This window comes from Pimephales promelas, chromosome 3, assembly GCF_988280905.1.
Source record: "Pimephales promelas chromosome 3, fPimPro1.hap1.1, whole genome shotgun sequence".
In the NCBI taxonomy this organism is placed as follows: domain Eukaryota; kingdom Metazoa; phylum Chordata; class Actinopteri; order Cypriniformes; family Leuciscidae; genus Pimephales; species Pimephales promelas.
The window spans coordinates 39945928-39970963 of NC_142771.1; the positions used below are offsets into that span (position 1 = coordinate 39945928).

The following is a 25036-nucleotide window of genomic DNA, read 5'->3' on the forward strand; positions in this document are numbered from 1 at the left end:
GCAAATTTGTATCCCGCCAAATCGCCTTATTTGATTGCTAGTTCAAACTTTTGACTACTTTCTTTAATAATTAAATGACACAATACTTGTACTTTTACTTTTAGTACTTAAGTAGTGAATTTTAAAATAAACTACTTGTAATACTTAAGTGCAAAAAATGTTGAATACTTTAGTACTTATACTTAAGTGTGGTGCTTAAAGAGTACTTCAACTTCTACTCAAGTCACTTTTTTGATAGAGCACTTGTACTTTTACTCAAGTCTGGGTTTCTAGTACTTTATACATCTCTGTTCCAAAGTAACTTGCAATGCATTTAACGTCAAGTATTAACCCACAAAGTAGACACTTAAAGCCACACCATGCAGTCTCATATTTTTTTGTAAAACAGTGACCTCTAGAGCCGCTGTGTCGTAAATAACCGTTATTCCCCCTGTTACTGCATGTCTACTGAACTACTGTCAAGATTTAAGATTTAATAATAAAGTTGCCTATCGCGTTTGCTGCTTATAACGTTTTTACATGATTCATGCAAAATCAGAAGTAAATAGCTTATAGTGTTTGGACTACTGTATAATTTCATTTATGTTAATGTAAACATTACAAAATGTCAGATGACATCAATAAAGTTAAATGTACGTCACATTATTTCATAACATTGGCCTTTATGATTTCATTAGACATGATTATTACAATTTATCATAACAGCAAATTGTGTTCAATTATTTACAACCTCTAGGCTAATATATGTCCTAATAATTATGTGAGATATTGACTTGTCCTCATGATAATCGCAAGAATCAACATAAACAGCGTCAAGATTTAATTGATTCATAATCAACACAATTTGAAGTAAAGTTGCAGTTGGGAAGTGCACTGTTAGTCAGATAAAGTTTATATAACAGTAACTTACGCACAACATAAGAAATCCGAACCAGACACAGGACTAAAGTTACGTGATAAATACACATCACAACACCTGAGTTCAGCTGGCAAACTAGCTCTTGTGGCAACCTCGGCAATAAAACATAACGAAAAAAGACAACAAGACTAAGGCTACGTTCACACTGCAGGCTGAAACGACCTAATTCCGATTTTTTTTGCCCCTATGCGACCTGTATCTGATTTTTTCATGACAGTCTGAACGACACAGATCCGATCTTTTCAAATGCGACCCAGGCCACTTGGGTATGTGGTCTAAATCCGATATGTATCCGATCTTTTGAAATGCGACTTCAATCTGAACGGCCAGGTCACATATATCCGACCCGCACGTCATTGCTCGCACCTGTAGCTAGCCAATACACGCTAACTCCAACGTGTTTCTGCACTGTTATGGGCCGCTGCAGACGTGTCTCTTCCTCAGTGTTGTGCCTGAACGCGTTCAATGAACGATAGTGCATGAACGCGTTCATATACTGTATTACTGCCTGATGAACATTACTGTGAACACGTTAATTCTGGTGTCTGTGAACGTGCGCTCTCTGTCAGAATAACTTCGTACAGTAGGGTGCCAGATTGATTTCTATAGAGCCTTCCAGGCGAAAACCTGGCTAAAACACATGTAAACATGCCTTAAAATGTAGCGAAAAACACCCAATCTGGCAACACCAGCCACCAGTGTCGCACCGCGGCCGCCGGTGACAAAGCAAGGAGGACGCGCACTATCAATTAAACGGGTTTTATGACGACGTCGGTGAGGATCAGAAAAATCTTACATTTATGTGCAAACTTTGCCCGTTGATAAAATAATTGTTGTCTGTGTTTGTATATGGGCTGTGGCAATAATAATAATAATAAAACAAAAGCTCGCAACATGGAAAAAAAAAACTATTCCGCAAACAAGTGACGTCGTTGACCGTTGATTACTCTTCTGCGCATGCGGGTCACTTCTGGGTCATTTCACGTTCACACAGGAGATCAAAAAAGGTCGCATTTAATTGGAAATGTGAACGGCCTTGCAAAAAAATCGAATTTTTTCAAAAAATCGGAATTGAGCATTAAGCCCTGCAGTGTGAACGTAGCCTAAGAGAAACGATTGTTTGTTAGGAAGTCTGCTTACAGCTCTGGTAATCGAAAGCTATAGACATATGTGAGAACTATTGAACTGGTCTAATTATCAACAACGGATGAATGAACAGCACCGTAAAAAATAACATACTACAAGCCAGCACAGCAACATACAACATAGAACGCAAACAAGTTTACAAATAAGAGATTTACTTACAAGTCCATCACAAGATTGGCAGGTCAGCATCGCAGTTACAATCCAGTGCTGCTTTTAAGCTCGCGCCAACGAGTGAAAGCCAGACCAAGTGGACTCTTGTCCGGTTTCTAGCACGGCCCGATTCTCTTTCCCTTTTTCTGGACATTTCTGACCGAGTTTTCTTGAATGCGCGAAAGTAGCTTCATACAGTATGTTGTTGTTGATGTGTGTGATGTCGTTGCCGTAAAGCATTTTGTGATTCTCGGGAGCTGTGTCAGGGGCGCCACTCTCAAACTTGCATGGCTGTTTTTTCCGGCGGCGTCCCCCCCCCCCCCCCAAGCTTTCCTTATCTGATTCGCCCTACTATGACTTTGTTAACCATCGAAACGACTTTGAAGCTGTTATATTAAGGTACAGATCTTGCATAGAGTGCCTTTAAAGGTTTATAGATAGATAATCTATCAAATAAAACTATGTATTTACAAATGTTTTTTATGCCACAAACACAACTCTGTCTGGCATTTATTTGTGAACCGCTTTCTGTACATTTGTAAATCCCCTCACGCATTTGTGAATTGGTTTCTGTGCATTTGTAAATCCCCTCACGCATTTGTGGATTTTGAAACACTTCTAGCGTCGACATGCAGACAAATCCACAAATAAGTGGACTCCACCCACCGTTTCCTCAAGCCAATCAGATAACGGCCACGTTGTTATATATTATGTAATATTATATACTCAAAACCCCAGTATCCTACATGCTGTTACATCTTCAGTGATGGTCATTTAGGCTGATATTTGGTATTCTACATAATAGTTATTATGTCCTATCTCTAGCTATTTTATAATTTTAAAGACAAAATCCTCCGCTTTGTCATTTCTTACATTGTGTCTATCCCGTGCGAGTCTGTCTAACATTACACTGGACAAAGCAAACCATGCAAATGATGTGTCCTCCGTGTAGCCGATGCTTCAGAAGAAGAATGGACATCCGTTCACTATCAATGAATCATCGTGTCGCGCTGCGCCGCGTCTACTCCAGTCCAGTGTATAGCCACATTATCACGAATATAATGGGCTATTTGATAATAGGCGCTGTCGTGCCACTTGGTTCCGGTGTAGAGGGTGTTATGCTCGGGGATGGTGATCATAATTTGTGTGTAATCCTGATGGAAATATAAAAAAAGCATTAAACTCCAGCAACCTTCTGGAAACAGGTTGTTGCAACCACACAAACAGCTCAATTTGAATGAAGCGCCAGGTAGATATACAAGGGTGCAAATATCTTCAAAATGAATCACATTCATGTCCCGCCCCGAGTGTAAAGCCTAACGTGATTGGTTGTAGCGAGAACGTGCTACGATTGGTCAGCTCAGCGTGGCTTGATCTGATTGGCTTGAGGAAACGGTGGGTGGAGTCCACTTATTTGTGGATTTGTCTGCATGTCGACGCTAGAAGTGTTTCAAAATCCACAAATGCATGAGGGGATTTACAAATGCACAGAAACCGATTCACAAAGCAGTTTGTAGTAAAGAAGGGACCCCCTCAAAAATGAGATGGTTCATCTCAAGGGGCTATCCTTGAAACAAATAAACAAACAAACAAATAAATGCCAGGCAGAGTTTTGTTTGTGGCATAAAAAACATTTGTAAATACATAGTTTTATTTGCAAATCTCATTTTATTTATTTGTGAGTTTTGTATTTTTTTGTGAAACTCTTTACATTTATTTGTGGATCTTAATCTATTTATTTGCGAATTTGATTTATTTTTGTGAATCTCTTTATGTTTATTTGTGGATCATGATCTATTTATTTTAAATAATGGAACAATCCTACCCCCATAGGTGTGTGGTGGGCATTCTGGTGCAATATGGCTGCCGTCGCATCATCCAGGTGGATGCTGCACATTGGTGGTGGTTGAGGAGATTCTCCTCTCTATATAATGCACTTTGTGTGTCCAGAAAGGCGCTATATAAATGTAATGAATTATTTAATTATTATGTTTTGTATGCTTTATTTTAGCAGCTTGCAAATTATTTATGCTAGGCTATCTATGAAAGTTGGGGTGAAAGTTACATCTAATACAAAAATAAATAAAACATCTCCAGTTAAATAGCAGATAATTAATTTATTTTGCTATTAAATAAGAGATCTAGCACTAAAATCTGTTGTTTTTTTAATCAAGCAGAGCGCTCTTTTTCGCTGCTATCAGTTTCATGGTCTTTTGCGGCTCGCGCACCGTCTTCAGTTCATTCAGTTCCTCATTCTATCACCGTTGCAGAGAATATTGTGCACAGGCTGCCGGATGGTGTTGCTAAGAACTTGCAAAGTACAAATATCAGACCGGTCTTCGCGGCCTCGAAACACTACCGGCCCACCAGGAAAAGTCCGGACTCTCCGGATTTCCCCTCCACTACTGCTTGTCGGCCAAAGACACAGTATCACTTGTGCTCGCGCATGCAGCCGTCTCGCGGTAGTGTTTGTCTCGTGACAGCTGCCGCTTATTTGCTGCGTGCGTGAGGAGAAACCATAGACAGTAAAAGAAATGGACAGAGCGATCTCATTTGAACTCCATTGAGACGATTGAAGCCCGTTTTTGGCGATTTTTTTTTTAGCACTTCCATCCCTGACGCGCAGACTCAAACAGAGCTTGACTACGTAGATGTGACGTGAGTGACCCGTCTGTCTTCTAGTACTGTGGCATGAGAAATCTGAACAATTCCCTTCCGAAACATGCAGAGGCGGAGAGTGTGAATAGGAGCTGTCCATGAGCTAGGAGAAGGAGACAATTCTGCTAGGTATTCTGATTAATTATTTTGTCATTTTGCCTCCACGTTTCCCCGATTGCGCGCGAGCTTCTTCTCCTGTCCATACGGTAATCTCTCTACTGTGCAAAAGAGAGTCGCGTGGGTATGACGCAATCGTTAGCCTACTTTCACTAAAACTGCTTCTATGGGGCCATAACATAAGCTACAAGGTAATGAAGCTATTTATACATTGTCGTGTTTCTTTAGAAATAAATAAAGGACAAATGGGGTCTTCAAATGCCTCAGATGTAAAGTTATTCACTGTCAAAGTGACGCCAAAATGAATGGGAGTCAATGGGAATGCTAACGCAAGTGAAGTTCTGCTACAAGATGTCAGCTCCCGCGAGGCTTCAACTTCCGGTCGATGGATTACCCCCCTGGGAGAAACACAGATGTTCATAGGGAGCAGTGATGCGCGGGTTGATCCGAAATGACTCATATACTGTATACCCGCAGTTACGGGTCATCCAAAAATGTTTTTAATGATATTCGGGTCGCGGTCGGTCGGGTCGTTTGAAAAAAGATGCCAATTAAACATTTGTATTAGTACTAGACACAATTTTTGATGAAATATACAGCCCTACACATTATTGGCTGATTAACTGGCACGAAGATAACACGCGCAAGCTCAGTCTAAACAGTTCTCGGTTCTATTCGAGAACCGCTGTCCCTGTGCGTTCGATTTAGTGTAGGTTCGACCGGTTCACTAAAATGAACCGGTTCAAAAGAACGATTCGTTCACGAACCGGCCATGTCTATGATCACTACAGTCTGCAGAGATGGAGGCGGCAAGAGAACAGGTGAAGACTGGGGAGTGGAAGCTCCGCAAATACACAAATAGAATGTACTAAATTCCTTATACTTATATGGTAATAGGTTGTAGCCCTTTAATGTATATTAAGCTGTAGTGCACGTAGAGTGCATTCGCGCATTCTCAGTTTAGTTTACTTTCAGTTTCGTCTCTGCCGCATCTTCATCTTCAACGAGTGGTAACTGTGCGTGCATGAATGTAAGTTCATTTATCCTTATCTTTAGCTGTTATAGTGATATATTAACACAGTAATGTTGCAGCTGTATATCTGATTGCTGTTATTTTGTTCATATCTTGATAAATGTGTTCTGAGGCGAGTGATGTCAGTGTAATTCCCGCGAATATGTTTAGCGCCATTTACCGCGCTGTGGACAATATAGATATATAATGTTAAATAATGTATACTGAGGTGAATATTTATGTTAACTGTATTCAGACTTATTCTGATATATTTATTTGTTTATTTCAGACTAAACCACACGTTTACCACCTCAATTCCAATGCTGTAAATGTATACTGGCACATCTGGAGAGATAAATAATTGAACTGTCTTCTGTCTCCTGTCATACTTCTTGCCGGAGTTCCGTAGTGGACTAGCCACCTAACATCACAAAATAGAGTCCTTTACATAGAAAGAGTAAAAGTGTGGGAGACATTTGCTGAAATAATGAAATATAATGACCAAAGTGCTGGCTTTGCCTTTGTTATGTGTAGGCCAGGCCTACGTCTTCTTGCGATGCTGTGTTGTTACACGTCTATGGCCCAATAACGCTCCGATGAGCATTTACTACTTTTAAAAAATTCGGTCAGGAAGCGGGTCGGGTACAATATTTTTTTTACTTTTTTTTGCGGTCCGAGTTGCGGGCGGGTAGTTGAAAACGTCGGTCGGTTGCGGTTTGTTTATACATTGACCCGCGCATCACTGATAGGGAGGGACTGGAAGAGTGCGTTGCACACACCAACATGAAATACTAGGGTGAACTAACCATTTAATGAAAATCGTGACCTTGAATCTATTAGCGCTGCAGTTTATGGTTCATCCAGAAAATGCACAAGTTGTGAGAAATCAACACTAAGAAAATCGACACAAAATACAACCCATGTACTTTCTTCTCTGATATTAATACAAGTCACAGGATAGTGTTGCCTAAGAGTTTGTGTGCTCTTTAATGTTTCAGTGTGTGCATGATCATCTCTGTGTGAGCGAGTGACTGTCTGTATAATGTGTGCATGTGCTTCTGGAACTGCCTGGTGACTGACTGGAAATCAATTTCATTGACTTTCAGTCAATCAGAATTGAGGATTCAGAAAGACCACAGTATAAATTTCCAAGTTGGAAAGTTATTTTCAATATGTATTTATGTGTTTAGTTGCAGGGTACCGTTGACAAAAAGTTTGTTGTGCAACACTTTTCAGTCACAATGGTGCTGTATTACTGATGTATTAGTTTAAAAACTCAGGTTAAAGGAACCCAAACAATAATAATATTAATAATAATGATGATAATTATTATAATATTTTCTTCAGGAAATGGGCATACTTGTATAAATAGCAACACATGTGTGACTGTCTGTTTCATGGAAGCCTATAGTACATGTTACTGAAACACAGCGTGAAAATAAAGGCAAGATTATGAAAAAAAAATAGAAAGGTAAATCTGACTTGATACGGTGATTTGGTATAAATGACACGTTTTTAATCTGGTTTATCTAAACAATTTTTTAACAACAGGGGATTGTAAACAACTAAATTTTAGTATTAATTTTTTGTTAAAAAAACAGCAGCTGTGGTTGCAGTTTCTGTGAAAACAGGCTTGCAAATGCTTCTCATTACAAATCTAGTGAAATTCTAATCTGTTGTCCACAGAAATGTTGGAAATCATGCAGCTATGTGAAAGGAAGTGAAAATAAAGCATAACTGGTGTCTGTTGTGTTCCCAAAATGCACGTTAAACTTACTGTTAAAACTGTTACTTGGATCTAACTCAATAAAATTAAGACAACATTTTCCAACTATTTTTTTTCAAGTTTAGTGAACTAACTGATATTTTGAGTAAAGTCAACTTAATAATGTGAATTTCAATGTATGCAAAAATATTAAGTAGCATTTTCAGAAAAAGCCAATAAATTGAGTACTATCAATGTAGAAAATGTCATTTTATACACATTAGACTTAATTAAAATAGGTTACTTTTAAATGAAAAAAATAAGTAGATAACGTTCTGATTTATTAATTTTGATCAATTTGCCCTTTATTTGTTTTGAAAGTGTAAATAGCTTCAAATAAATAGATGCTTCTGTGTCAATTTCCAACATTTATTAAATCATTGCCATATCCAAAACAGTAGCAATGAGCTGGACAGTAAACATTGGTATTCAGGCATTCAAGAAAACATGCCCTCAGCAAATAAAGTGCAGGTTAGTGGAACACCTTCACAGTACAGTTCTGTGTACATAATGTTACAAAATTTTAAAATTAAGTAACAATTTACAAACCAAATTCAAAATGAGCAGGATGGTGTTAATCAATAACATCTATTCATGCATTTAAAAAAAATCATGACCTCAACTTATAAAGTGCAGGTTAGAAGAACACCTTCACAGTATTTACTGTGTACATACATAATATTAAAACATTTTAATATCAAGTTAACAGGCATTTGCTATTTTTCTAACAATTCACATGCCATATCCAAATAGTGGGAATGAGCTGGATAGTATAACCAATCAAGAACTTCTGTATTCATGTATTAAACAAAACATGACCTCAGCTTCAAGCTGCTTGTAAATAGTAGGTTAGTAAAACACTTCAAAAGGATAGTTCACTTCAAAATGAAAATTCTGTTATCATTTACTCACCCTCAAGTTGTTTTAAACCTGTATGAATTTCTTTCTTCTACTGGACACAAGGAAGATGTTTGAAGAATGTCAGTAACCAAACAGTTAAGTCAATGGACCCCATTGACTTCCGTAGTCTTTTTATTTTTTTCTAATATGGAAGTCAATGGGTCCAGTTAACTGTTTGGATACTGATGTTCTTCAAACATCTTCCTTGTGTCCTGTAGAGGAAAGAAATTCATTCAGGTTTAAAAACACTTGAGGGTGAGTAAATGACAGAATTTTCATTTTGAAGTGAACTGTGTGAGCACAACATTGAAACATTTTAACACTAACATTACAGGTCACAAGCATGACCATCTGACCTCAACTTGGCATAATACCTTCACAGCGTGTGTGAATATTTTGAAACATCTTTAGTCAAACATCTCACTGATCTCACCTACTGACCAGTTTTTAAAGAGCAGCTTAACAGCAGGTCTATTTTGTGTGTATAAAATATAATTACTTTTTTACACTAGGAAGTATGACCTGTGCATGTGCAGATAAAACATGACAAGGATAAACCATTACAACACCCTGAATGTCCCATTCAGTTATATTGGACCAATGTTATATTGGACATAACACTCATTATGTCCAATCTGCAATGATGTTGAACAGACAAAGAAAACAGCTGTTCACAAGTGCAGTGACAGTCATGTCTGAGTGCCTAGGCAAGTAGTTTGTTTTTCAGGGTCATGAACTTGGGGCTTGGTTTTGGGCGCAGTGTGTCAAGTCCCACAAAAAGCCTTTGAAACACCTCAAATGTTTTGGAAAGCTTGGATGGATACTCAAGATTAAGTGCAAATGTCAACCCAAGCAGGAAGCAGCATGCTTTGGCCAGGTTTCCAGGATTGGTAAGGACTGGTATTCCCTCAATGATGATTCCTACTGCATCTGGCTCACGGCAGACATAGATGCTCATGTTGCATCATGCAGACATAGATGCAGTCTATAATGCTTTAAAATGTCCCTCTTTCCTGGTACCACAGTGTTGCACAATTTACAGGGCCATCCCATCTGCCAATAAAAATAAATAAAGTTAGTTTATCTAGCCTTTTGAATACAAGCCTGATAAAATCCATTAAAAAATGCACTTAAAATACAAATGAAGATTATCCTGCTGGACAAGACAAGAATGGTTAACTTTAGTTCATCACAGAATTTTTGAAAATAATCTGAAACATCATGTCTACTACTGTTCTCTCTTAAGTATTTTTTAAATGCATCCACAAAATTAATATAAATATATCAAGTTAGACATCTGTACCAAATAATTAAAGAGCAATATAAATATGAAATTTGGGTTATGAGTAAAATACAAATGCATAAAATACAATTTTGTGAAAGAGGAACTATGCCGGATAATTGCCTTAACTATGCTTTACCATGATAAAACAGCTTTTGACTAATTGTGATGGTTAGATAGCCTTAAATACTTGTAAGTTAACCTCTCTTGCCAAAATATTAGTGGAACAACTGGAATGACTGCAAAGTGTGTTGGTGTGAGATGTGTGAATGTGCCACAGTCAAATACAAAGTTTTCCTGTTAAGACAAACACGTGTAAAGCACGCTGGATGAGGAGAAATGGGCCTGCACCTTGAGCACCACCGTTGAGGTGTGTTAACCGCGGGCGGTGTGGGTGTATTTCAGGCTATATGCTAATCCACATTAGCTAACAGTGCCCACACTCATAGTTGCAAATGGGTACTCCCTCATCGATGTGTTTTTGGTTAGATTGTGTACTCGTTAAAGTAACTGCTGCACTGGCATATTTACATTCATCTCCAACCGACGATAATCAGTAATCACTTAACTTAGCTAAAATTTAGCTGTGGCTACGTGCGTCTGTCGTAACTTCGACAGCGTTAGCAGTGGACTCAATGTTTATGAAGAAGTTACAAACACCTCTGAAACATTAAACTATCACTCAAAGATAACATTACGTATACAACGCGCACACACACGTAGATTAATACAGTAAGTTGTGTGGCTCAAGTTAACAAACTGTTTGAGGTAACGTTAACATTAGAGCACATTCGAAATTGGTGCTCTTCGACAGAGCGATTGTGCAGCAGAAAGACGTTAATTAGGGTAAAATCTCAATTTTAACAATACAAAGAGTTACTTACATGAGGTACGTGAAGTATTATCCGGCTCCGTAAAAAACCTTGTTCAAATAAACTTCTGGAACAGACGAGAATGAAGAATTTGCCCGGGCTTGTTCTTCTGTTGCTGCAGGTAGTGGGCGGGTCGTGTCTTTTCACGTCTGATACGTCTGATATAAACTTTTAAAATGAGTTTTGTGAAATAAATTTTTTGTGAAGTCCAATTAAATTAATTTTATTATAGAAAATATTAGGTTACGAAAATATTCACACTTTTTTACTTTTTGAAAACTCAAAAAACAAAGAAAGAAAAATAAGTTAATTTATTTGAATAAATATAGTTTTTAAAATTAAGTTATAAGGACAATAGCACTGAACGACTTTTTACATCACTGGAGCACAACCTGATCGCATAAGAATATTATGCTAATATGCTATATGTAGGACTTGTAGAATATGTAGAAGTAAATGTATTTGTATATATAAAAGACTGTAAAGTGACTTGTAATGGAGTAATCATATGTAAACTATTGTAATTGTTCAGATAGTAGAAGCTCAGATGAGTAAATGTGTGTCTCTTAACAGTAACCATTTAGTCTTTTATAATTTATTTTCAGTTGCAGTGAATTTAGCTTCTTAGGTTTTTAGGTTGTAATGTTGTTACCATGTTAGATTGAATTTTTTTTTTGCAGAATATATGTGTATATATAGCATAGCCTACGTTGTTAAATTAACTATTGTTTTCATAGCCTTCAACATGAACATAGAACATAAAATTGGGCAGTATGTGAAATGAAGAGTTCAGATGCAAAAGCCTCTAAGTGCCATTTGAAATTTTCTTCTAGAATGATCATTTTTATCAAGCTTATATTTTTAAGTTCAGTGATTTCACTTAAATGGCAATGATAATTACCTATTAATTGTTATTTAAGTGAAATTACTGAACTTAAATATACAAGTTTGATAAAAATCATCATTAAAGAAGAAAATTTCAAATGGCATTTAGAGGCTTTTGCATCTGAACTCTTCAAATAACTTTTTATTTTATTTAGAAATTTCGGTCCCACTTTATATTAAGTGGCTTTTAGTACTATGTACTTACATCGAAAAATAAGTACAATGTACTTATTTTGTTCAGGTTGTATTGTAAAACACTTTTGTTGCTATTGAGGTGTGATACGGGTAAAGTTAGGCAAGGTGTGGTTGTATGGGTCGGTTAAGGTGTAAGGGGAGGGTCAACTGTGTAATTACAAATGTAATTACAAATGTAATTACATTTATTAATTACAGCTGTAATTACATGCAGGTATTTTCAAAAAATAAATACAATGTAAAAGCATGTATATACACAATTAGTCCATTATATCAAATTATTAATTTCAATGTAAGTACATAGTACTTAAAGCCACTTAATATAAAGTGGGACCGAAATTTCTTTAAAAAGTAGAATATATATATATATATATATATATATATATATATATATATATATGTATGTATGTATGTATGTATGTATGTATGTGTGTGTGTGTCTGTATATATATATATATATATATATATGTATGTATGTATGTGTGTGTGTGTGTGTATATATATATATATATATATATATATTTATATATATATATATATATACACTGCTCAAAGAAATAAAGGGAACACTAAAATAACACATCATAGTGTCACGGTGTGGTTCAGGCAGAGGAACGAGGAGTCCGGAATCTTGGTAAGGAACAGGTTTTTTAATGTATAAACAGGCAGGAAGACAGGAACAGGGGCACCACACGAGCTAACAACAAGCAAACAATAGACATCGACCGACCATGACAGAGTAAACTGAGGGAACTAAATACACAGATGAATCAGACATAATGGGGTGAAAACAGGTGAAACAGATGATCAAGACGAGGAACAGGTGGCTGATTAGGGAGTGAACACAGGATAGGGTGACGAGGTGATCCTGGGAAGTGTAGTGCTGAAGACAAGACAGACTGGTGCAGACGGAGGACTGTGACACATATTTCTGAATTAATGAAATAATCTTATTAAATACTTTTTTCTTGTTTTTACTTTTAAGTGTTGTTTAATTGTTCCCTTTATTTTTTTGAGCAGTGTATATATATATATATATATATATATATATATATATATATATATATATGTGTGTATATATAGTATAACGCCTTTCAGCCAAAAAAAAAGTTTCGCCCATGTTACCTAGCCCTATATGAACATAATTTCTAAGAATTAGTTATTCGTTTTAATGAGTAATTTATGGATTTGTATTCACAAGCATAATACTGTACAAATTGTACTGTACATGCATTTTCAAGCAAATTAATACTATTAGTTCTTCTTTTTCAGATTAACAGCCTGTAATCTCACTGATCAGCACTGTGAAATTGTGGCTTCAGCTCTACAATCCCCAAAATCCCCCCTGAGAGAGCTGGACCTGAGTAACAATGACCTGCAGGATTCAGGAGTGAAGCTGCTCTGTACGGGACTGAAGAGTCCAAACTGTCAACTCAACATACTGAGGTTTGACCTATACATGTATTCATTCAATATGTTAATATTCAAGTACAGTTCCCTGTCTAGAATTTTTAAGAAGAAATATGAGGTATTCCACTTTGGCAAAACAAGTGTCCCACATTAACAGTATTGCCTGAAAGTAATTGGGGTTTCTTCAGAAGATGTATGTTACACAGTGGTTGCAGCAGAGATGAAACAGGATCTAAGTGCAGCAGCTTTATTCAAAAACAAACTCAAAGTCACTAAATAATCTCAAGAACAGAAAAAAAATAACTCAGGGCAATGTAGAACTGAGAAAGAACCGAAAGACACACAAGGCTTAAATAGACAGAAAACAGGGAAACTAATGAGACTAATTAATGAGACAAAGCTGAACTGAAACTCAAATCAAATCAGAAACCATTGAAACAAAAAGGCAGGGGGTGGAGAAAGATAGAAGGGAACTAATTCACAGTTTAACCAAACCCAGACAAGAACAGATATCAAAACAAACTGACAATGTGACGTCTTTTATTGTTCTTCTCTCAGAATCTCCCAGAATATATATATATATATATATATATATATATATATGTGTGTGTGTGTGTTTTTTTTTTTTTGTTTTTTTTTTACTAAGGCAAGATATATATTCATATTATCGATAAACGGCACGTTCGGGCCAGACTGGGGGAGAGGTACTGTAATAATGTAAAATATGGGGGAAAAAATGCTTTTTTTTAAACAATTAATTATAAAAGCATATTTTAGTACACCCCAAAAACAAAATCAAGACTTTGTAAAAGGGAATAATAGGACCCTTTAAAAGTAAAAATAGCTACCGGTATATTGTTTATTATATTGTTATTATGAATTAAAATGACTCATATCGTGATATTAGATTTTGGTCATGTCATCCTCCCCTAACTAAACCACATTGGTTAGAACATTTTAGAACACAGATTTATTGATATTTTTTCTAAAAACTTTTTGCAGTGTTGTATTTATAGTCCTGTATAAGGGGTGCTGCAGGACCCTCAGTATTCCCATATCCTGCATCCCTGCTGCTGTATCACAAATTCTAGAAAAAATATATGAAACATTTGTAAAAATGAAGCATACTAACATGAACATTTACTGTTGTTGTAGATTATCTTGCTGTATGGTGACAGAGGAAGGTTGTGCTGATCTGGTATCAGCTCTGAGTTCAAACCCTTCACACCTGAGAGAGCTGGACCTGAGCTACAATCACCCAGGAGATTCAGGAGTGAAGCTGCTCTCTGAAACACTCACACATCTGGACAAACTCAAGTATGTTGATCATGAAAATGAATTAATTATTTACTCAACCTTGTTTTAATGATGTTAGCTCTTCTTTCTTATTCGGACCACAAAAGGAGAATTAAAAAAGAAAATTACTGCTCGCGCTCATTCACACATTGGAAGAGAATAGCAGTCAGCATCAAGCTTTTAAAAAATAAGCAAAAGTATCAGGATCGTTTGATGCTACACATGTCGTATATTTCAAGTGTTTGGGGGTATACGATAGTAGGGATGCTCCGATACCATCTTTTTCAGAACCGATCCGATACCAAAAATTCTGAGTATCTACCGATACTGATTCAATACCAGTGGAGTTTTTTTTTTATCAAGTAGAATTTCTATAACTCTGTGTTGAACTGATAATCACTCTTTTGTGTGTTAAACACAATCTACCTAATACAGACAACTTCATTATAAAGATAAACAACAAATAAAAAAAATATGATCATAATCCATGACAAAAATGCTATTATAAACTAGATTAGTGGATAATACACATTGCTCTTTGTATTGTTGTAAAATACATTATTGAAAAACAAGATAACAAAAATCAAAAAGATAAATTATTTTAGATATAGCCATGGCTACTATATAATTGAGACAACATGTTTTAAATGTATAGCACAGCTGTTTAACAAGGCAGCAACATATGATAGATAGGACAGACCAAGAAAGGCAATTAATAATCTGTCATTGTGTCACTGCATTATGATATTAAAGGCTTCAATACAGTGCGGCACAAAGCGCTTATGCGCATCCCGAGCGGAGAATGATGCGCTTGAAGCCACATGGAGTAACAGCGCAGCGTGTCGAGTCTGCATTGAGAAGTTCAAAGCACAAAGGAAATACATATTGATGGAGAGTGGATTATACATTATCTATCTATGCAATACCTTTTCTTTTAACGGTTTTAAATTTCAGTTAATGTGTGCGTGAAGAACAATTATAGAGCTCTGACTCTAGTGTTGTGATCTAACTGACAGCGTCCGACACCCGGCAGAAAGTAACACGATTAAGTTACAGCAATAAAGTCCATCAAGATAAAGTTGCTTTATGCAAAACCATAGACCTTTATCTACAGATCAAGTATAATAATATTAACATTGAATCATCTTGAAGATAGTTTCATCGTTGACTGTAACCGAATGCGATGCGCTGTTTGAACACTGAATGGAGAATGACTGACAGCCGCAACGGAGGGAAAAGTTTACGTGATTTTGAATTTATTGACTTAAATATTAATTTATTTCTTACATAATGGCTTCAGAACACTTATAATACAGTACACGAAAACTTTATGGTACTTTAGAATATTTTTGTGCCTTTTGTGGGACTTAACAATAACACAGAATAGTATACGCACTATATCGGATTTGATTCGGCCTCATCTGATCGATACCCGATCCGACAAAAATGGCAGTATTGGAGCCGATACCGATCCTGAGTATCGGATCGGCGCATCCCTATATGATAGGATTTGGTAGAAATCGATCAGTTTTCTATATATATTTTTTATTTTACATATTATGTTTTTGTATTTCATACAAGTTTTTCATTAACTTTTAACCGAGGCCCTTAGTGGTTAATACTTGGTTAACCATTGTGTACGCGCCGCATGCTCGAGATACAGACACACTGGAGTTCATTTTTAACACCTTTAATAACTGGTTGGACCACATTTGAAATGAAATTAATTTATAGAAATAAAACACAGTGGTAAGGACAGAGCAGTTAAAGTAGGGGCGTTTCCATTACCCTTCAAATTGAAATTGCCAATTGAAAATCCGCACAATGGAAACATGTCAATTTCGCAAAAACTCGAGAAAGGATTATTTCACAAAACTGCAATGCGACATTTTGTGTGTTTTGGGTCCGTGTCTTCAAATAATAATAATAATCATCATCATTATTGTAACATTTTATTAGCCTACATATGTAGAAGACGCCTTTATCCAAAAAAGGAACTAAGCACAAATAAACACAACACAACATGCATATTTATACGCATATCCAAGTGTTTGTGCGGAGTGTGGAGCTCGCACTGGATGGCTGTGAGACGCCCATGCGAACACTTGCAGTTTTCTATCAACAGTGGAAACAACTTAAAATACTCTTTCATTTCTGGTCATACAGAAAATAATAATACATTATTCGCAAATACATTTATTTGCATAAACTCACAATAACAAGAAAACGTTGTGCTTTTGTAAAATAAATTAAACAATCAGGCGCGCTTCATGATCTCCGTGAACTGGAGCGCGAGAACTGAAACAATATAACCTTTGTAGACTAAAGCTTTAAATGTCCAATTTAAAACGAACAAATTTGAATCGAAAGCTAATATCTTTTGACTACGTAATTATGCATTTCTCTCAGGTGCATCCGGAGATGGAGATATGTTTTTAGCCGAATCTGATTTAGAAACCAATAGTTTCATAATAAACAATTAAAATGCCTTGTTATTTTTTCAGACACATTTATTACAGCCTATAACTCACCTTTCTGTAGGCTGTGGTTATGGCTCTTCTCATTTGTAGTTGCGGGGAAAATATAATTTCCAGGTTCTAATTTGGCCTCAGAAAACCAAATCTATATATTTACCATATTAATTTGTGAAATATTTTAAATATTTAATAAAGGGGCAAAAAATCAAACACATATCTGAAAATTCGTTTATATATATACTTTTGCGCAGCATTTGGTGTACAGTTCGAATTCAAATTTTGGTGTTCAACTTTGCGTTTTAAAAATACAACAACCGTTCATTTTCCGTTTTGCAATTAGGCCTACGTATTAAATAAGGGGAAACGAATGAACACAAAAGTACACTGACCGTTTACGAGGCAGAGTTCTTTTTTAAATTCATAAAAGAAACAAGGAATAGCCAACTGGACAAAACCTCAAAGAAATGCCACAATCAAGACCTCGGGGCAGAAATGAGGGAGAAACACCCAGGATCCCTGTCTTTCCCTGCCATTAATGTTTGGATAACACACCACGTCTCCTTCCATTAATAATAATAATAATAATGTCTAGTGCGGCGGCTTTGATATAGCCTACCTACCAACGTCCGTTGCCATTATTTTTGGAATGACTAATTCGATGTTTTAGTCGCATAACATCATTAATGGAAACGCCGTCATTTCGCAATATTTTTTATCGACATTTAGAAAAAAAAATAGCAAAAGTTTTGTGCATATATGTAGGGCTGGGCGATATATCGCACAATATTGTTATGCGCATCTAATCAGTAAAGCCGGTTCCTTGATTAGTAGTAAATCACCTTCACCTGCTTTCAGATGGAAGATATGATGCAGATATGAGTGTTAAATTAACATTCAAGAGTGTTAGAGTTAATGAGATAATTAAGTGATTAATTGAGTGATGATTGAGCATTATTGAAGACACCTGATGTTAACAAGCAGAATCACCGAAGGAGAAAATCTAAAATTGTAAACCACCATTATGGTGATCATCAGTGTTTGCTTTAGTTGGACTATTGATCCTTATACTTTCATGTTAACCTGTGTTTGTCTGCTGTTATTGATTTATAACAGTGAAATGAACAAAGAAAACTGTGATCTGATATTGTTGGTTATGTTTTGACATAACCATGTCATGATCTGAAAAATGAAACTTTTCAGATGAATGGGCTTAACTTGTTAGTAACAGTTTAGTGATTGTGCAGCATATCCGTATTTTTCTTATAACCTAAAATATTTAATAAAAACTATTCTGATCAAATCACTTTCATCTTTATCCAGAAACACAGACATCAGTAATCAGCCTGTGTATCTCAACCGTGGTGACATTAATAATCCTTGTTGCCACCAATCACAACTCATTAATGGCTCCCATCATGCATTGCGGTATGAATAAATTATGATCTGAATTGTCTATGTAATTTACTTTTCCTAATTGAATATTCTGCTCATCATCATCATTGAGATGAATTGACTGAATCTTGAGGTTTATGTGTGCCTATAAAAAAGTTTTTTATTTTTTTTAAACAACTTGTAGAAATCCATTATATTATATCTAACATTCTGGATATTTATGCAGAATCTCAGTTATGCTGCGACTTACTAAATTAACCACAAACATATTTCAAATGATGAATGTCATAATATAACCAACACCATCATATTATAAACTGTCTCTTTATTCATCTGGCAGGTGTAACTCAGATGCAACAGCCAATTAAAATATAAAGTTAATAATGAAAGGATCAAGAGCCCAACTAAAGCAAACACTCACCTCCATAACGGTGACCTGAAAGTTAGGTTTTCTCCTTGTAATTCTGCTTTAGGTGTCTTCAATAATGCTCAATGATCACTCATTTGATCACTTAATTATCTCATTAACATTAACACTCGAGTGTGGACTCATAAACACTCCCAGGAGTGTTTATTTAACACTGGAGATTTTGTTGTGACGAAGAGCCGTAGTTCACTGACCAGCTGAGCCATATCACATTAATTGTTTTCTGGAAGTGTAAAATATCACCAGGGAATGTTTGCGCCGAAACACGCCTCCTTTTTGCGCCGATCCGCCCAGGGAGCGCAAGTTCATTTCCTAGTTTACCGACATGCGTCTGTGGAGCGGGTACAAAATAGGAATGATAAATGCGTCAGTGGACAAAGTCATTTGCGGCGGGTGCAAGATAGAGCCCTCAATATTGGACGGCTTTTTAAATTCGATGGCCAAAGCCATGAAGTGAGCTAGACCAGTTGAAAACAGCAATTGCTGGATCAGGGAGAGGTCACAAGAATATGGCTTAGAGTACAATCTGATGATTTCGCTGCAAAACTCATAAAGCTTCAGGCATGACCAGAAGAGATGTCCCAGACAGCCGTCGGCAGATTCACATTTATTAGAGGAGATGGAGGGCTAGAATAATGAAGCCTATGTACTACTTTGCATTGAATTACCCAGCTAGCAGGGAACGTTCTCAGAACATTGGCTAACATTCCCTATTTGGTAAATGTTTTAAAGAAATGTTCAAAGGTTTTAAGGATGTTTTCTCATTTCAAATAATGTTTCTATAAAGTTAAATGTGAACTAAGATATAACGTTTTAACTGTAACATTTTGAGGATGTTTTGGGAAAGTTGTTGAGATAAAAGATTATACAATGTTCCATAATAACAAAGGAGGAACATTATCAAATCAACGTTCGCTAAATGTTTTGAGGATATCATTGAGGCCTGAGATGATGGAGTCCATTTTATAAAACATTCTTGTAATGTGACGTGTTAAAGCAAGAATGTTCTCCTACACAGCAAAAACTCCAGTGTTAAATTAACTCTCCTGGGAGTTTATTTGACTCCACAATCAAAGAGTTAAAGTGTTCAGATATGAGTGACTCATTGCTGGTCAGCTGAGTTTTTACATTCTTTTCTGTTTACTTCACTTCCTCTTTCAACTCTGTTTAGTTTCGGTTACATTGGTTACTGAATATGGCGTAATTTTTTTGTAAATGCTGACCACATCATAACACTATTATTTATATAGCAGCAAATAAATCAATAAATGGCAATAATACCGCAAATCAAGCTATTGATTACAACCACTAAAGATTAGAGCAAGGGAAACTCCTTCACCGCGACAGCCCTATTTCAAAAATATGATTTAAAGGGTTAGTTCACAGTTCATACAAACGAGCTTGGATCAAATTAAAGGGTTAATTCAACCAAAAAAAAAAAAAAAGAAATACAATTCTGTCATTGATCACTCGCCCTCGTGTTGTTACAAGGTAAGTCTTTTGTTCATCTTCTGAACATAATTGAAGATCTTTTTAATGAAATCTGAGCTTTCTGTCCTTCCATAGACAGTCTGCGCAACTGACACTTTAAAGCTTCAAAAAGTTCATAAAGAGATCGTAAAACTCATCCATATGAAGTGAGCGGTTTAGTCCAAAACAGGTTTGGTTATGTGAAGGCCAAATGTATAAAAATATTAGTTAAAAAATGTAATATAAGATAAATAAATCTTAAATATAGTGTTTGTTTCTGTTTGGGAGTGAGGCTTCAGGCCGTAGAAAATAGCATTAACCTGATATAAAATCAATGATCTATGTAATGTCCTCACTAATATAATGAAACATACTGTGTGTGTGTGTGTGTGTGTGTGTGTGTGTGTGTGTGTGTGTGTGTGTGTGTGTGTGGTTGTTTTCTAGTGTGGATCACGGAGGAGAGATCTGGATGTTAGCAGGGCCACGCAAATGTAAGTCCACAAACACAGTTTTAGTTGTTGGTGTTTTGTTGTTATATTGGCTTGAGAAAGCAAAATGCTATTAAACTTATTATTATTATTATTATTATTATTAGTGTACACACACACACACACAGGGCCTTAAAGTCCCAATATACTCGTGGCGAAGTTATTTTTCGTTCTTCATTAAGCCGTGACACAGTTAACGACTGTGAGGCCGATTATGAATGTAATTTGATCCTTACGACTGATCATTCGAACACGCCGAGTTAGAGACAGTTGCGTTCAGTCGTTGTTCACAGTCGGTGTTTAAAGTCACTTGGAAACTCTGTAAGTGTGTTCAGTTCAGTTTCAGCCAGTCGTGAAGTGTGTCCGCTCTCCTGTTCTGTCTCTGAAATGTCTTCAGCAAAGAGACACAACATTTTGGAGATTTTCTTTAGAGGAGTTTTTGTTTTTAGCTAAAGCTAATTCACAACACGGCGTTATTTAGGCATTTGAAGACCAATTTAACAAAGTGCAGGGAGATAAAATTAGCAAAACTCATTCTAAGCAAAAAAAAATTTGCTTAGAATTGGCGTATCCCAGTCCTAACTCGTGTGTTAACAGAACCATTCTTACATCATATCAAAAGCTGCATCACTCCTTGCTGACTCTTGTAGACGTGAGGATGAGAAAACACTTTTTCTGTGTCCATTCTCCAGTGATTTACATTCACATTATACCATGGTCTGGGTGAATACTCGATTCTGATTGGCTGCAGGGTGTCCGTTAAAAAGTGATAGAGGACACCTAGTAAAGTAGTTCTGGTGAAACTGCCTGTTTACCATTCGAAATTAATAAATAAATGCGCTGCCTACAACAGCTGAGTAACCATAGCAACAGGCAGTCAAACACTCTATCAAAACAAACATCTAACGTTAGATCTAACGCATTACTATAGCCTAAATACAACAATGAGCGACTTTGTTATTTCTTTTAACATTTATGGAGAATATGGCAACTTTGACGACTGGCATGCTGTAGGTCGACTCTCCGATTCTGGACTAGAGAGCCGTCAAATAATGTCGGTGACAGGCCATCGATGCGAGAGCAGTCTGCGGGCTTACTGGGCTCCGTCTGTCCGTGAGAGACGAAGCTGGAGCAACGTAACGTACTGTCTGCATCAAGTGCCCATCATGGGCAGCAGTAACGTTACCCAGCTTTTGTGGATCCTCCTGACTGGCCGACTTTTTCAAATTGCACTATTGTCAGGTTCTTTCCATTAAATTTTCAGGAGACATTCGTGGAGTCAATAAAGGGTCATTTATTTGATGGTAACAATTGAGGGTTGACCCGACATTGTGCAAAAACCAAAGGGGAAAAAACAAAATAACACAAACAAACTAATAAATGAGGCAACCACAGCACATTACTGAGTTCTGGGTCTCAGATGTTTCACCAGGGATCCCACACCAGAACTAACTCAGCCACAGACATGGAAGCACTTTTAACAACCCAGAACAAACCATTTGGATAATTACAGGGGTAAATCACAAGACTTCTCATTCCATTACATTAAACATAAAAAAGGGGGAAAATATATACAACAATACACGGACCTGAATGAACATAAGAATAACATTTACCATAAAGCAATAAAGAAAATACACTTACACATTCATACATAAACACCTCCTTTAAACACATGTGGATTAACACACAACCCAACCCCTATGGTCCTAAAACTACATTTCCCATGATCCTCCATGAGCTATATAAAGGACACCAGGAAAAGGCCGCACCCTTTTTATTCCAAACCGTTCCATGCTGCAGTCATGGATCCCGGCGAAACCAAGGGTAAGAAACATATAACCAACTTAAATAAAACTTTAAACCCATATTTTGGTTGTGGTTCTTTCATTTACTCTAGCGTGCACTCTAGAAATAAATGGTAGTAGATTTTGTTACTCCTTGATGTTTAAACCACTGCAAAGACAATGTAACTTTTCAGTTCCAAGGTATGGGTAAATTAAATTCAAGCAAACAAATTACTTGCAAAGAAATTCATAAATAAACCAAAACAGAGAACATTAATTCATTAGACCAAACAAAAATATACATTCTTACATACAAAAAAAAAAATAAAAATAAACTAGAACCAACGCAAATGTTCATTCTAGTGTGGCCTTAGCCATCACATTTCCCCCTACCTATGCATTCTCGCACGGTGAGCGAGAAAGAAAATCGGCTGCTATATTTTCGACCCCCGGCCGATGCTTCACTGTAAAGCGAAAAGGTTGTATAGATAAAAACCATCGGGTCAAGCGAGAATTCGTGTCTTTCATTCTATTCAACCATTTCAAAGCTTTATGGTCTGTTTCGATTACAAAATCTCGGCCAAGCAAATAATATTTCAATGAGTCGAGAGCCCATTTTAACGCTAAACATTCTTTCTCCACCACAGAATATCTAGTTTCTCTGGGAAACAATTTCCGACTCAAATACACCACAGGATGCATTCCTCCGGGCTCTTCCTGCATCAGGACAGCTCCCAACCCTAAATCGGACGCGTCTGTCTGAAGAACGAATGATTTTTCAAAATCAGGGCTTCGTAAAACGGGTTCATTACTCAGCACCCCTTTTAGCTCACGAAATGCTTCTTCAGCGGGCGCAGTCCACTGCACTTTGTTAGCATTCGTCTTCTTAATCAAATCGGTTAATGGTGCCGCGATGGTTGAGAAATGGGGAATGAATTTCCGATACCAACCGACTAAACCAAGAAATGATCTAATTTGTTTTTTTGTAGCTGGAAGTGGACAGGATTGAATTGCCTGGATTTTCTGCACTTGAGGCTTAATAACTCCATTCCCCAATACGTACCCCAAGTACTCGGTCTCGGTTTTAGCTAATGAACATTTTGCTGGATTAATGGTTAAGCCAGCATTTTTAACTCGTTGAAAAACTGCTTGAAGATGTTGAAGGTGATTCTCCCAGGATGTACTAAATATCACAACATCGTCCAAGTAAGCCGCCGCAAATTCTCCTAAACCTTCCAATACCGTATCCATCAATCTTTGAAAAGTCGGGGGTGCCCCGTGCAAGCCGAACGGTAACACCCGAAAATGCATTAGCCCCCTCGGTGTACGGAAAGCGGTCAGCTCTCGCGACTCCAAGTCCAGAGGCACCTGCCAGTATCCTTTACTTAAATCGATGGTACTAATAAACTTAGCCTTTCCGAGTTTTTCAACTAACTCCTCAATACGAGGCATAGGATACGAATCAAATTTGGAGACAGAATTTAAATAGCGGAAATCGATACAAAACCTGAGGGTATTATCTTTTTTTGGCACCAATACCACCGGGTTGCACCATTCACTTTTTGACGATTCCACTATGCCCATTTGCTGCATCAACCTTACTTCCTCTTCAAAAGCGGTCAGCAAACGTTCAGGGATGCGATAACTCATGCGTTTCGGACGTGCATTTTCTTTAAGCACTATTTTATGCGTCGTAATTGTGGTATAGCCTGGCTGGTTTTTAAACAGCTCTGGATCACACAATTGCTCAATTTGAGCTCGCTGTTCTCAAAGTCAATTTGCAGCAACGATTGACTACCAGGTAAATATTGCTCTTCCGCCTCCTCCTCATCTTTCACGAGTCGGATCAAATTAACAACTGCGTTCTCACTCTGCGAGCACCATTTCTTCAACAAATTAATATGCAACACCCGATGCGATCGTGCCTGGCCTGGGGTCCCTATCTCATAAGTAGTGGTTCCTATTTTTCTAGTCACTTCAAACGGCCCTTGCCATTTACCCAAAAGTTTATTTTCGGATGTAGGAAGCATCACGAGAACTTTCTGACCTGGCTCGAAAGACCGCGACTTCGCCTTCCTATCATACCATGTCTTTTGCCTTTTCTGGGTTTCTTTCAAATGGGCAGAAGCAAATTCCGTCATTTGTTGCAATTTTTGTCTCATGGCTAACACATAATCGATAACATTTGTTTTGGTTGGCGTCCCCGAATTCCCCTCCCACAGTTCTCTCACAAGAGACAATGGTCCCTGCACTTCGTGGCCATACATCAATTGGAAAGGCGAAAACCCGGTGGAGGCCTGTGGAACTTCCCTATAAGCAAACATGAGATATGGTAGCCACTGATCCCAGTCGGTCCCCACCTCATTCACAAATTTGCGAAGCATTTGC

The 25036-nt window shown here is 37.0% G+C and overlaps 1 protein-coding gene across 1 annotated transcript in view; it reads left to right on the forward strand.

The window, feature by feature from the left end:
- Positions 1-25036, forward strand: part of LOC120463065 (uncharacterized) — an 80601-nt gene that overhangs the window by 44849 nt on the left and 10716 nt on the right. Inside the window, 3 exon segments of the mRNA XM_089128874.1 lie at positions 13174-13347; positions 14467-14628; positions 20818-20864. Of these exon segments, the coding sequence (XP_088985000.1) occupies positions 13174-13347; positions 14467-14628; positions 20818-20864 (383 nt within the window).